Raw genomic sequence first — 13,168 nt, forward strand, 5'->3', positions numbered from 1 at the left:
GGGAAAGTCCTTGCAGCAGTTGCTGAGAACTGTTCTCTTGGGTCGAAAATTCCATGACTAACCCCCCGACGTGGATCTTTCTCCTGTGTAAGGTAAAACTGATAATCAGCCATTGGTTTGGGATTGAAATACTGCTGTTATATATGTTGATGCTATAACTTCCCATAAAAGGATTTAAGGTGTTCATATAGTAACCATATGGCCAAAACATAAGTGATATCAGCATAAGACAGCATGAGGTGATTTCTTTCAGTTTACTGAGAAAAAAAAAAAAAGGCTCTCTCCATGTATTGAAGTCTCAAAGAAGTTCTATTTTGGTCATTAAAGTTATACTTTAGAAATCTATGGGGGAAAAAAGGGACAGCTTTAAAAAGCCGGGGTGGGGGCTGTGGGGTGGGATGGGAAGTGGTGGCACATGCCTTTAATCCCAGCACTCAGGAGCCAGAGGCAGGTGGATCTCTGTGAGTTCGAGGCCAGCCTGGTCTACAGAGTGAGTTTCAGGCCAGCCAGGGCTACACAGAGAAAACATGTCTCAAATGAACAAAAAACCAAAACCAAAACAAAACCCAACCAACCAAATAAATAGTAAGTAATAAATAATAAAATAACCCCTGATCCTTACTAAATTAAAATTAACACACGGTTTATATAGCTGAAAAAGGAAAAGATTTTTGGATATATATTTTATTTGACAGTGTTTTAGAATATCATACAGTAAACAAGATTTCTGTAAAAGTTAATTTATCCATAGTGGTGCGTTTCATAAAAATAGTTGCTCACTTACAGTCTTTCTGTGACTATTAATACACGGAATTATATTTATAGAGATACAGCTGTACAGGGTAAATTCACAGCTAACACTACACAGAAATATTATTTGGAATGAGATTTTAGATGATGTGCTGTCTTCACGGGTTATAGATTACAGCCGCATAAAGCAACTACTGCACAAGTAGTAGCTGTGAACTGTGCAAATTAGAGTTTATGCAAGGGTAATCTTCACTCTTTTCCTTTTGTAACGTGTGAAAAAATAAAGGTCAGAGGATACAGTACTGGGACGTGCAGTTACACTACAGAAGCATTGTCCAAACCCAGAGTCAATAAATTAATGGCAAACTAGACTGGATTTCTAGTCCAGGGGAGAAAGACGAATTGAGATTAAACAAAAAGTCTAAAACCGCTACATGTGTTTGTGCTTTTGTTTATGATGAATGTGTTTCATTTTGGAAATTACTTTTACAAGCTGCAATACCCCTCACATGAGGCTTTTGACCATATTGGCTTGTGGAACTATCTTTATGTCTGATGGAAATTAAACTAGGTAGTGCCCAGAGAGTGGGGGAGACTCATTTGAGACAGCAGTTCCCTGTGACCCTGCTCGACGGACCCCTTTTACTCACTTGACAAGTGAGAGGGATGGGTCTTACTTGCTTTGGAACTTGTGTAAGGGGCAGAATATCCGAAGGGTTGAAGCCTCACATATACAAAACATATTCATGGCAAAATGCCTTTAGACATTTTGTCTTTTAATATGTGCAGCTACAATAAATACCAATGGATAGCTGACTGAAGTAAATGTTCGACAGTTTTTACTACTGGGACAATCACTGACCTGAGATGGTAACCCAGGAACATAAAGGCGCATCTATAGATCGTTAGTGTGACAAAAACCATTAGCGAATATAAGGCGAAAGCTAACCAGATGGAAACAAAAGGGAGATCAAATAAGGAAAGCAGAAAGGAATGCCAAAGGACTCATGTTCTTTAATGAAAATAAATTAGTTATCATAATGCTTTCAATATTAGAGATTCTAATTTGAGAAATATAGGACAAATACTTTGTCAAAGTGCAAATGAAGAGCTTTAAAATAAGACATAAAATAGGTAAAATAGAAGATTGCTAACAGAGCAGCTACGTATCTCCGAGTGCCTGGGATGGCAGGAAGGCCTTTTCAGGAAGGACCTGCAGCGCTGTCAATCTCGATTAAACAGATTATGGTCTTTTGATTATCAAACTCATTATTTTAGAGGAAAACCAATTAAGATCTACGAGCTAACCTGCAAAATTCTGACTTACGGCAAACTGTTCCCTAGGATACAATTTTTAAACCTTTTTTTTCCCTACTACGGAAAATGTACAGAAATGTGACTTGACCACAGAAATGGCAGTAAAAATGGCACCACACCAATGAATTCACTAGGTTTCTAACTCATCCTGCAGTAGGCAGGGAACGATGCTGCTAATACCGTCGGTGGATGCCTAAGGGGGAGCCATGGAAACGTATCAGTATCATGGGCGAACAGTTCTGGATGTCTCAAAGAAACCCTTTAACCCCTGTCTAGATATGTCAAGAACGACTTATTTACAACACTTTAGATCAATTAAAAGATATAATCTTGTCTCAGTTTCCGCTTGCTCCGTGCAGTTTGATTTTTTTTTTTAAGGCGATATTCCAGTTTGTGATTGCTCTGAACTTGTCCAGTTTCTTGATATAAAGTTTGGATGACATCCAAATCCTTCATGCAGTGGGGGGAACTTTTTTCTTTTCTCTTTTTAAACTAAAGCTACACTGCACTGTCTCTCTGTGATGTTTGCGTGATTTTGGTTCTTCCATAGCTGCCAAAGCTCCCACCATGGAACCGGGGGCTTTAGGATCAGTTTAGGTCTGCCTGCGCGCACACCCTGCCGTGCCGCCCACGCGCGTCGCACGCCGGTGCTCCCGGGCCTCGGCGCCTCGTGTAGATCTATGCGTGTGACAGTGGAAATAAATTAAAACGCCGTCAGACGGAACCCAGGAAGATCGGCCTGCGGGGAGGCGGGCGGGGGCCCCGCCTCGGGGCTCATCTGCCCGCGGCCGAGGCGCCAGGCTGCAGGGCGCCCGGCAGCTTGTCGGAGCCCGGCACCTTCCAGGGCCCCGGTGCCACCGCCGCTTTGCGCGCCAGGCCGCCCCCCGTGGGCCGTGCTGCGGGTCGGGCCCCCGAGCGCACGCCCACCTTGGCCTCGGCCTCCCGCGCGCCCGCGGCCCCGGGGCCCTCGCGCCGGCCGCGCAGCGCCTCCTTTCCATCGGCCGCCTCCGAGGCGGGCCTGCCGGCCTCGGGCCGCCCCTGGCCGCCTGGCACCTCCTCCAGCCTGGGCCTTGCACTGCGCTGCGGGCTCGCCGAGCGCTCCCTCTGCTCCCCCAGGCGCTGCTTCTTCTGGCCGCCGGCCGAAAGCTCCTTTGGTTTCCTAACGTCGTGTTCCCTTTGGATATCCCAAGTTGGGTCTGGGCCTATCTGGTGGGAAGGGTCGGAGGGTGGGGCTGGATGTGATGGAGAGAATGGAGAGAGGATGTCTTCGAGGGAGACGCCTACTTCCGGCAGGCCTGGGGCGGCGGCAGCGGCAGCGCTCCAGGCGTAGGGTTCGTCTGTGGACAGGAAGCACAGGCGTTAGTGCGAGCCGCGTCCCTGCGCTCCAATTGCCTTCGCTGGGGACCGGGGCTGGCAGCCAAGTGGCTGCTCTCAAGGGCCCTGCCACACACACCCACCACTGCCCAGAGGGCAGCCAGCCTCTCCCAGGGCTTCCGTCCCCCACCCGACCCAAGCCTCCATTGCACAGGAGTTCAAAGCCCAGCTCGGGCCTATTCTAATCCCTTTGCCCCGGTCTGCTCTACTTCTGGGGTCACACCTAAGCACGGACACAGATTTGACAATACATCAGCGGGTCTCAGACTTCACGGTGGTCATGAAAATACAGGTTGCCCGGCGACCCGGCCAGCAGGTCCCAGTGAAGCGACCCGGTGCTTGTCTCTTTTTAGCAGGCCCTAGGCGATTCTGGGGAGTAGTTAACAGCCGGGATCTGAGCCCTCCTCGAAGGAGTCGGGAGAGTGATTTTCTTAACCGTTAGGGGTCGCTCAAAGCACAATTCTCAGCAATTGCCTAATCATTTTGGGATTTGGATTGATTCATCTGAAAACTATCATTGCTCTCGTGCCCTAAAAAGAAAATCATTGTCTTTGATTTTTTTTTTTTTGTGGTTTCAACATGGATGGCTCCTAGACTAAGATAAACGGAACTGTTTCTAGAGAGTCAAGCTTTATGTCTGTTGAGGATCTTGAGGATTTACTATGTTTACTTCCAAAAAGTATTGAAAAATATATTTTCATATATGTGAAAAATATGAAAAACATATATGTCATAAAACAAAACACTGGCCAGAAACCAAGTAAGGGACGGATGTGTTAGGATTCAATGAGTTAGTTACGACCGCGAACAAGAACATTAACGTTGAATTTTCTTACCCTAAGGCAAAATAAAGCAGGGAAATTCAATACAGGAACCCTTGATATTCATGAGGAATATGTCTTAGGACCCTTGAAATTCTCAAGTTTTATAATATTTCAGAGTGTTATTTTCTCTAAGGCATTGTGTGTGTGGGACACAAGCTACCTTTATATTGAATTCTGGGTAGCTGGTGATTCTTCTCCATTAGTAGCTAAGATCCTCTCCCTCGCCCCTCATCCGGTTGAAGGCTGTGATTGAATTTCTGGCCTCTGTAACAGGGGCCAGTGATCTTGAGTGTATCCAGTCCATGAATACCAGGAGTCTGCTTTGTTTTAAAGTTGGGAATTTTTATATAGTACTTGGTGGTGATGGTGACTTAGATGAGGAGAAAGAGAGGACAATGGAGTTGCCATTTTCCCCAACAATTCTGGCCACCTTTAAAATATCAGATTAGTTGTACAAACTTTCTCTTTTGCTGTGAGATCTGAACTGCTTACTCTGGGTACAGTGTTATCTTCCTCTTCTTCATAAACTGATGTCCATGAATCTTTTCACATTGGAAACCAAGTATCCTTGGTTTGAATAGTCTGGAATTAGTGGATGTGTTCAGTGGAACCCTACTGAGGGCTATAGTTAAAAACCAAACTAGCATCGATAGAAAGTGGCAACTTGCCAGTGTAGGTAAAAATGTTGCCTTAAACACTTAAACACACATTCAAAATACCTAGCAGAGTTTGCCAGTAGTAATTTCTGCCCAGGACCATGATGATGGTGGTTTACATGTTAATAGCTCATCCCCCCATTATTCGCATATGGTTGAGTCAATTAGCTGGCCAAAATATCACTTCTGAGATGCAAGGAGAAGGCTGACGTTATTTACACCAATTCCTGAAGAAGGCAGTGAGAGGTTAAGTAGCTTGATGAAAATTATAGAATGGGCACTCTAGAGTAACGTTTTGGGTAAAGAAAACCCTTTTTTACTGAGTGAGAAAATTGTCCCAGCCTATTGACATGCAAATAAGATTAAAACAAGAGAACCAGACCTTAGTGACCATCCTGTCTAAAAGGGACCAGCCCCATCTCCCAACAGAGTACTTAGCATTTGTTCCTTGAAATCTTACCCACCACATGTGTGGTATTGGACAGGAGAGGTCTGGTCAGATGGTGGAAAACATTAATTCATACACTGAAGTATCTGCCTTTTCTTATCTCCAGTCATTCCTTATGATAAGCTACAAGACGGGCTTATCTACAAATACAAACCTTACTATAAAAAGAGTTTTTCAAGAGATTTTAATAGGCAATTAAATACTTAACTGAAGGAGAAGTGGAAAGTTTTTGTGTTCTAAGCTACCACCTATTAAAAAAATATCAGCCAGAAATTAAAATTAACTTTGTATAAAGTATTTCAGAGGTAGAAATCAATATACATGTATATTTTTTATATCTATATAAAGACACTTCATGGTTCCATGCTGGACATGCGATGCGCACACCGGCGTGAGCTTTCGGAGCTCCACAAGGCACCTCAGTGGGCAGCCCTTCTTCTGTACACCTTGTCCAGTCACCACTGTGCCAGGTGACCCGAACTGGGGACAGGAGGAACCTTCTCCACTCTCTCAAATGCTAATATTCATGATATCGTGATTCATAGTGAAAGAATTACTCAAACTTCGTTCTGGCCACGTTTTCTGTTTTCTTTCTTGTACCTGGGCACAGGCTAAAGAGTTTGATCATGGGCCCTGCACAGGCCAAGGAGTATGGTTATCGGCACAGCACCGGCTGAGCGGAGGTGCGTGACCATTGGTCCCACATGGGCTGAGGTGTTTGGCATGGGCCTGGCACAGGCCTAGGTCATGGGCGTAGCACGGGCTGAGAAGTGTGATTATATACATTGTGAAGCACTCGAGAAAGATGGCTCCACAGCTTCTCCTCGATGTTCTAAGAGGAACTGCAGCAGAGAGTCTTATGACGTTGAAATGAGCCACAGGTGGGCTGCTGGGATTTCTGTAGCCCCTCTGTACAAACAGTGTCCCAGGCACAGTAGCTAAAACCGAACTGTCGTCATCAGTGTTCCCTCTCCTACCTACTGAGCCCAGTGATACTTTAGTGTCAGCTCCAGAGGATACTTCTGTGAGTTCCCCTTCCCATACCGCGGCCGAGTATTTCCGTAAACAGGCTGTACTCGGCACTTCCTGCCACCTCGACTCCCACTTTCTACCCTCCGTCTTTCCCCTGACCTCATCCGGGATTTAGTCTTTCCTCACGATAGCATCTCCCGAACGTTCTCTTACTTGTGAAGCTGGAACGAAAGTGTTCCTGTTGAGCTCTGTCCCTCCCAATGGCTCTACATTGGTTCATCCATCTGTCTTCTTGATACCTCTCCTTGAAAAATACACTGGCACCTTCTCAAGTAAAAGCCAGGAACCTTCCCTTCCAAGCTACTCTTCGTGCCTCCTTGTCTCTCCTGGGCGAATGGTACTGTCATCACATGGTGTCACCCTTGGTCCCCAACTTTCTTGGATCTCACAAATACAAAGTGTCTGCCTAGCCCTGTCTTCAGACATGCACAGGCTCTATTCAAATACTCCACCTTCACCCTCAGACACAGGTCAGCCCCTGGGAGGACGCAGCTAATGTAGGATGAGCAAGACCGCCATGTTTAAAAGAAGGCCCGTGTGGACATCTTCCCTTGGGGAGAGTAAAAGTTCTAAATTCTAAAAACTTGAGCACTGTTCAGAGAGGCACAGCAATGGTGAACCCCTACCTGTCTGTACAAGGGATTGGCTTGGCGCCAGGAAGCCACTGGATGGAGGGATATTGTTTTAGACAGAGGGGCTGCAGAAATGGCTGTCACCTGCTTTACTGCCATAAGCCACCCTTCTCATTGCCTCCATGCCTGAGTTCCTCTAGTGAGTCTCCGCATAACATCTGTGACAGTATCTTTGATAAACAAGTTCTTGTCTGAACCTTCACTGGATTTTCACTGCTTTTAGATTAAAATGCAAGATGATTTAACTAGTCTACGAGAGCCTTCAGGATCTGGGTCCTGATGTTCTCACTAGCTTTGGCTCCATTCCCCCACCCCACCCCACACACACCCAAATTGTTCTCAAGTGCAGAAAGCTCACCCTGGGATGCTACTGTCAACTGCCCTGCTTGCTGACTTAGGCACTCCTAGCTGCTCACATAAGGGGTGGGGGCGAGGTGGGGGCGAGGTGGGGGCGAGGTGGGGGCGAGGTGGGGGCGAGGTGGGGGCGAGGTGGGGGCATGGGGGGTCTCCTTCACCCTCCCTAGCTCTTGAATATTATTCCAGAGAATTCCAATATATAGTAAGCGGGACTCTTCAATGGCGTCCTGTTTTATATCCTCATAGTACTTACGTGTTTTTGCTATTTACTTGATTGACATCAGTCCAGATTACTAGTTGTATGTTTCATAAAGACAATGACCATACTGGTCTTGTTTATCACAGTGGACCAAAAAAACCAGGATGGTGCTTGACACACACAAAAAATGAGTGCTTGATGAATATTTGATATGTGGATGAAAATCTATTCCACGAATAGAAATGGAAGGTCTGACACCACTTCAGGGCAGAAGATTCACATTTAAGGTCTAGTCTGTCAGAAGTACTTTTGTGTCTGTGACTTGCATCTGTTTTGAGAGGAAAGATGATGGTGACTGAGTTAGTCAGAAAAGACATCTGGGGAGGGGAGGAAAGTGATGCAGGAAGAGGAAAGGAAGCAACAGAGAGCATGCTGGGAACAGTTCGCTGCTCAGAGAGCATGCTGGGAACAGTTCGCCGCTCTCCTGGTGACTGATCAGGAGGGAGAGGAGCAGACCGAGGCTCTGGCTCCAAGGACAGAGTCAGCTCTCTTGGAATTTTGCAGTTGTCCTTTCCTCATCGGTCTTACCAGCTGCCGGAAAAGCTTCCTCCCTGGGGCCGCTGGCCACTGTGCTGTGGAATATTCTGAAGAGGACCACAGATAAAGGAGATGCCAAACATCTTAAGCTACAACGCGAGAGAGACGGTCCTCCTCTTAAGTTAGGATCACATTTTTTTACCCTTCCTACTTTCACTTCTTTCTTTTGTTTCGCTTTATTTGGTTTCTCTGTGTAGCCCTGGCTGTCCTAGAAATTGCTCTGTAGACTAGGCTGGCCTGGAACTCACAGAGAGATCCACCTGCCTCTGCCTCCTGGGCATTGGGATTAAAGGTGTGTACCACTGCTGCCCCCACTTTTATTTCTACTAAGTTCTTTTCTCCTCTGGAATACACACTGATCGATGCCCAAGTTTGTATTTTTATATATAATACGCATTATGTTCACACAGTTATTTTTTGAATTATAAGATATATGGTCTGTTAAATTATCTTGTTAGGAGAGCAGCAATATTAACAAACTAAGTTCACTTTATATGTTGAGGTTAAAAAAAAAAACCTCCTTGAGTTGATAAGATGGTTAGGCAGGAAAGGTGTTTGCTGTATATTCCTGGAGATGTGAGTTCGACACTTGGAATCCATGGAAAGATGGAGGGAGAGAACCAACTCTATAAAGTTGCCTTGTGATCTCCACAGGTGTACATACACACACACACACACACACACACACACACACACACACACACACACACACACACACACAAACCTGGGTGTTCATGTGCCATCACACACACACATGCATGTATGTACACATGCACGCACTAAAACCTCCTTCTAAACGTCTTATGTAGGGATTGTATTTCAACATCTTACTTTATGAAATGCCACCAAAATGATCGTAACCAAGGATCTGACCTGAGGGGAATACAATGTTTGTTGCAGTAAATCTCTTTTCAGATGGCTCTTATGGTCAGTGAAAAAAAAATCTGTACACTGGAGAACACATAATCCAAATAAAGGAAGAATGCTGGAGGTGTGTCTCAGTGGCAGAGAGTTTGACTACAAGTCAAGAGTTGATGTTAACCTTTGTGGAGGACTAAGGTGGGGAGACTCTCAGTAGGGACCCAGAGACTGTGGTAGGAGAAAGAGAACCTATCATCTACTCCTGTTTTACCATAGATAGCTCCAGGCATCCAGCTTGGCCTCATGGTTGGCTGGCCTCTGAATTCCTGGGTCTCTACATTGCTTTTCCTGATAGGTGCATATCCCAGGCACAGGGCAATACTGGGGGCAGGGGGTGGCTTTTAGATTATGATGTTCAGGAGGATAATAGCAGCAGAATTTGTTTGGTACTGCTACTAACATCCCTAGCACTGAGTGAGGTACCAGACCCCGTGAACTGAACTCACATCACACACACAGGCTGACGCATTTTACAGAGGGTGACGCTAAGGAAGGAAGGTTAGGTGACTTGTTAAGGGCTGCACATCCAAGCCAGTAGGTAATAGAGAAGGGTGCGGAACAGCCTCCTGACCGCGTTCCTGCTCGACGCTGCCTTTGTTGCGTATAGTTCTTATTGAGAGTAGGGACTCAATTGCTCTTCTGGAGTGATGAACAGAGACTTGCATCTGAAGTGGCCATCAGAAGCAGATCTATTGGTTTTCCTAATGGGGACTCTGAAATGTCATTTATCTGAACACTGGACTCAGACGGACAGTCATTATGGTTACTGTGTTGAGCTGTGAAAATGCTGGAGACATGGGTAGGATTCAACAGACAATAAACCTGGATCTTTCGGGGGCAGGGATAGTGGCATCTATTTGAAACTGTTCCTCTTATTGCCACTCCTTGGGCCAGAATTGAGTTGAAAATACTCACGTTAGACATTGGGAACACGGAGTTTGACACACGAATCCTTTTACTTCTAACTTGCTAAAATTGTCTTGCCAAAGTGATGTATGGATTGGGACTACTTCTTGCTATACACGTTTCCTGTTGAGTGCTACAAGTGACTGGGGTTAGAGAATACTGATGTGGCTCTAATGGAATCCATTTGCTTCCAACTTAGACTATTAGAGAAAATAGAAATATTATTAAGATCAAAGCCATTTGGTTAATAGAAGCTTTGCAAGGGTTGGTTTCAAACTGTATAGGTTCATTTGTATCTCTTCAATCATCACTTTTGGTAACAAAATCTAAATAGGAAAGATATATGTTCATAATTTCTGAACAGATTGATTATTTATGGTATTTCTGCCCTTTCCAAAGCACCATTTCCAGTTGGGAGCTGTTGCTAATAGCCTTTACACAAGTATCTGTTTCACTTTCACTCTCAGAAGACGTAAACTAGACACTGCAACATTGTAACATTTAAAGCTGCTGCACTTGCCCATTGAAGCTTCATGTCCACGCTCATTTTGAAAGTATGAATCAAGGCACCACCTGGGCTCCCCCCTCCCCCAGTAGAAAGGCAGTCCTCAGGGTGGGCCAGGGTTCCTAATGATGGGACTGGGACCAGTGAGCGATCTATAGGAGTTAGTACTGCTGTGCATATCCTGAACGTTACCTTCTAACCCTCATGGCACCTCTGAGAACTACGGTCTGTTATCCCTATCCCACTAGTTAGAGAACTAGAGCTTAAATCAATGAAGAAATCTGCCAGGACCACTCGGCTAGAAAGCCCGGGTGAATGACACCATAATGCAGAGCCCAAGGCCAGAGCCTGATTTTAATCTTTCTAAACAGCAAAAGCAGTGCAGGAAGAGATGATGTCCTTAATACTACTTGAAACGCAAAAGCACACAAACAACTCCCTCACACCACCACCCTAATCACTTGGTGAAGTGGCTATGTCTGGAATTGCAGCACTTGGGAGGCGGAGCAGAAGGAAGGTTTGCAAGTTTTAGGCAGCATGTGGTACAAAATCTGACTAAACAAACAAACAAACAAACAAACAAAAAAAAAACCGAGGTAGTAGAAAAGTCAGGGGACAGTTTGTTGGTAGAGTGTCCCCAAGCATCTGCTGGGGGGTCGGTGGGGCGGAGAGGTTGAAGAGAGGGAAGGTGAAGTCCTGGGCAGTTTTGCAGGAGTTGGGAGCCAGTTGGAAGAGTGATCTCCACAGGGAGGGTGGAGTAGAGTCCTGCCCTGCCTGTCTTCTGGAAGAGTTAGCTCACAAAGTTGTGGCGAGTGTGGATTGGGAAGTCTTGCTTCTGGCTCTAGGTCTGTCTCACATGTGAAGTTGGCAAGCCACAGAAGCCTTCTCAGCCTCCATTTCTCTCGGCAACATGGAATAAAGCCTCTTTTCTTTCCCTCCCAGATTGTGAAGGTCTGACAGAATGAGGTATATGGACCTGACGTTCGCTCATACAGACACTAGCTCGCAAGCCGACACTGTGAAGCTAGTTTTATAAAGTGAGGAGAAGGTAGGAATTGACACTTAGCTGAGATGGTATGTGGGTGGCAAGTAAGCACATGAGAAAGATGGGCAATTGTCAGTAGGGACAGGACAGTTAAGAGTTTAAGGGGAAGATACTCATTTCCCTACTGGAGAGAGCTAAGGAGCAGTAACCGTGCAAATGAAAATAGAACCACAGACCCTCTCCTGCCCTGTATGTGGAAATGAATAGCAACTTATGGTACTGTGGCAGTTTCCTAAAAAGTTAAACATTTATTTATCATCCAACTGACTTGCTTCGGTATGATAAAAATCTTACATCCACATAAAGACCTTTGTGTGGAGTTTTAGTGTGATTTTTCGTGTGTATTTTTTTTAATGGTGAATTTTACCACCAATGAAACAGCTCAGATGTCCATCCACTGGCAAATGGATAAGCACAGTGGGATCTTATTCGGCTATGAAGTGAAGCAAATTAGTCATGCACCCACAAACACAAGCGGATCTCAGATGTATTATGTTAAACGGAAGGAAAAGCACGTCGGATTCAGAAGGTGATCGAGTATGCAACTGGCCCCATTTATCCCAGGTTCTCAAACAGGCGAGCTTCCGGGAGCTAGGGGGTGGGAACAGCTTGACTCTGGTGGCGAGGGGGCTAAGATGCTGTTAGAGGCTGTGGAACTGATCTGTGTTTGGATCATGATAGTGATGATATCATTGTTATTTTGTTGATCTGAAATTCTTTGTAACGGTTACATCTTCGACTGTCTCATACACACCCATAAAGCCATCCCTCTCCATGTCACCCCTATCAATCCCTCCTCCTATCCCTTCCTATCCTATTTTCTCTTCGGTTAGTGACCCCTCTAATTTAAACAGGAGAATCTGTGTGATCACTGGTTTGGGACTAGCCATCAGAGCCTACTGGGGTCTAAATTTATACCCACCTGTAGGGTGACTCAAGTAATCTTCCTCAGAGGCTTTTGGCTCCTCTGGGAATGGTTCATGGATAGAGTTCAGGACCAAGATTACAGGGGAAGCCCTTCTAGGGTAAAGCCCACACCAGATATGCAACAGGTGATTCTCTGTCAATATGGCCTCAGAGGACAAAGCGCATCCACCTCTCAAATATTTTGGCCCATTTTAAAAAGTAGAAATGGTGGTGGAAGCCAAACCTTAGGTCTAGAGCAGGCAGTCTTGGTACCAGATCTTTCAAGGCTGTCACAAGACAACTTAATACATAGCCAGCTTTATTATTTATTTTCCTTCCCTCTTTCTTTTCTTCGTTATGTGTATGCATGTCTTACCCAGATGTGTGTCTGTGCAGTGTGTGCATGTCATATCCGGCAAAGCCGGAAGAGGGCAGCTTGTTCCCGGAACTGCATTGACAGGCAGCCGTGCGCTTCTGTGAAGTGCTAGGAATGGAACTCGGGTCTTGAGCAAGAGCAGCCAGTGATGATCACTGAAGAGCCTCCTCTTTATCCTTCAGAAGCCCTTTCCTTTCTTCCCTACCCCTCACCCAGTACCCAGCCTCTCTGTTCGTCTTGCTTTTTAAAGTGAACAAAGTCAGCTTCTACTTTCTGTGCCGCTCAGCTCTGTGCCCTGAAAATGGACCTGCGGAATGGTAGCG

The 13,168-nt window shown here is 45.6% G+C and overlaps 1 protein-coding gene across 10 annotated transcripts in view; it reads right to left on the bottom strand.

Annotated features, from left to right (window-relative positions):
• Positions 1-643: 643 nt before the first annotated feature.
• Positions 644-13,168, bottom strand: part of Magi2 (membrane associated guanylate kinase, WW and PDZ domain containing 2) — a 1,487,762-nt gene continuing 1,475,237 nt past the window's right edge. For 9 of the 10 annotated variants that reach the window (XM_087655501.1, XM_087655502.1, XM_087655506.1 and 6 more), the window contains one exon: positions 669-3,404. In XM_087655501.1, coding sequence (XP_087511627.1) covers positions 2,842-3,404 — 563 coding nt within the window. In that variant the 3' untranslated portion in view covers positions 669-2,841. 10 annotated transcript variants of the gene reach the window in all.

This window comes from Rattus norvegicus, chromosome 4, assembly GCF_021556685.1.
Source record: "Rattus norvegicus strain SHRSP/BbbUtx chromosome 4, alternate assembly SHRSP_T2T, whole genome shotgun sequence".
Lineage (NCBI taxonomy): Eukaryota > Metazoa > Chordata > Mammalia > Rodentia > Muridae > Rattus > Rattus norvegicus.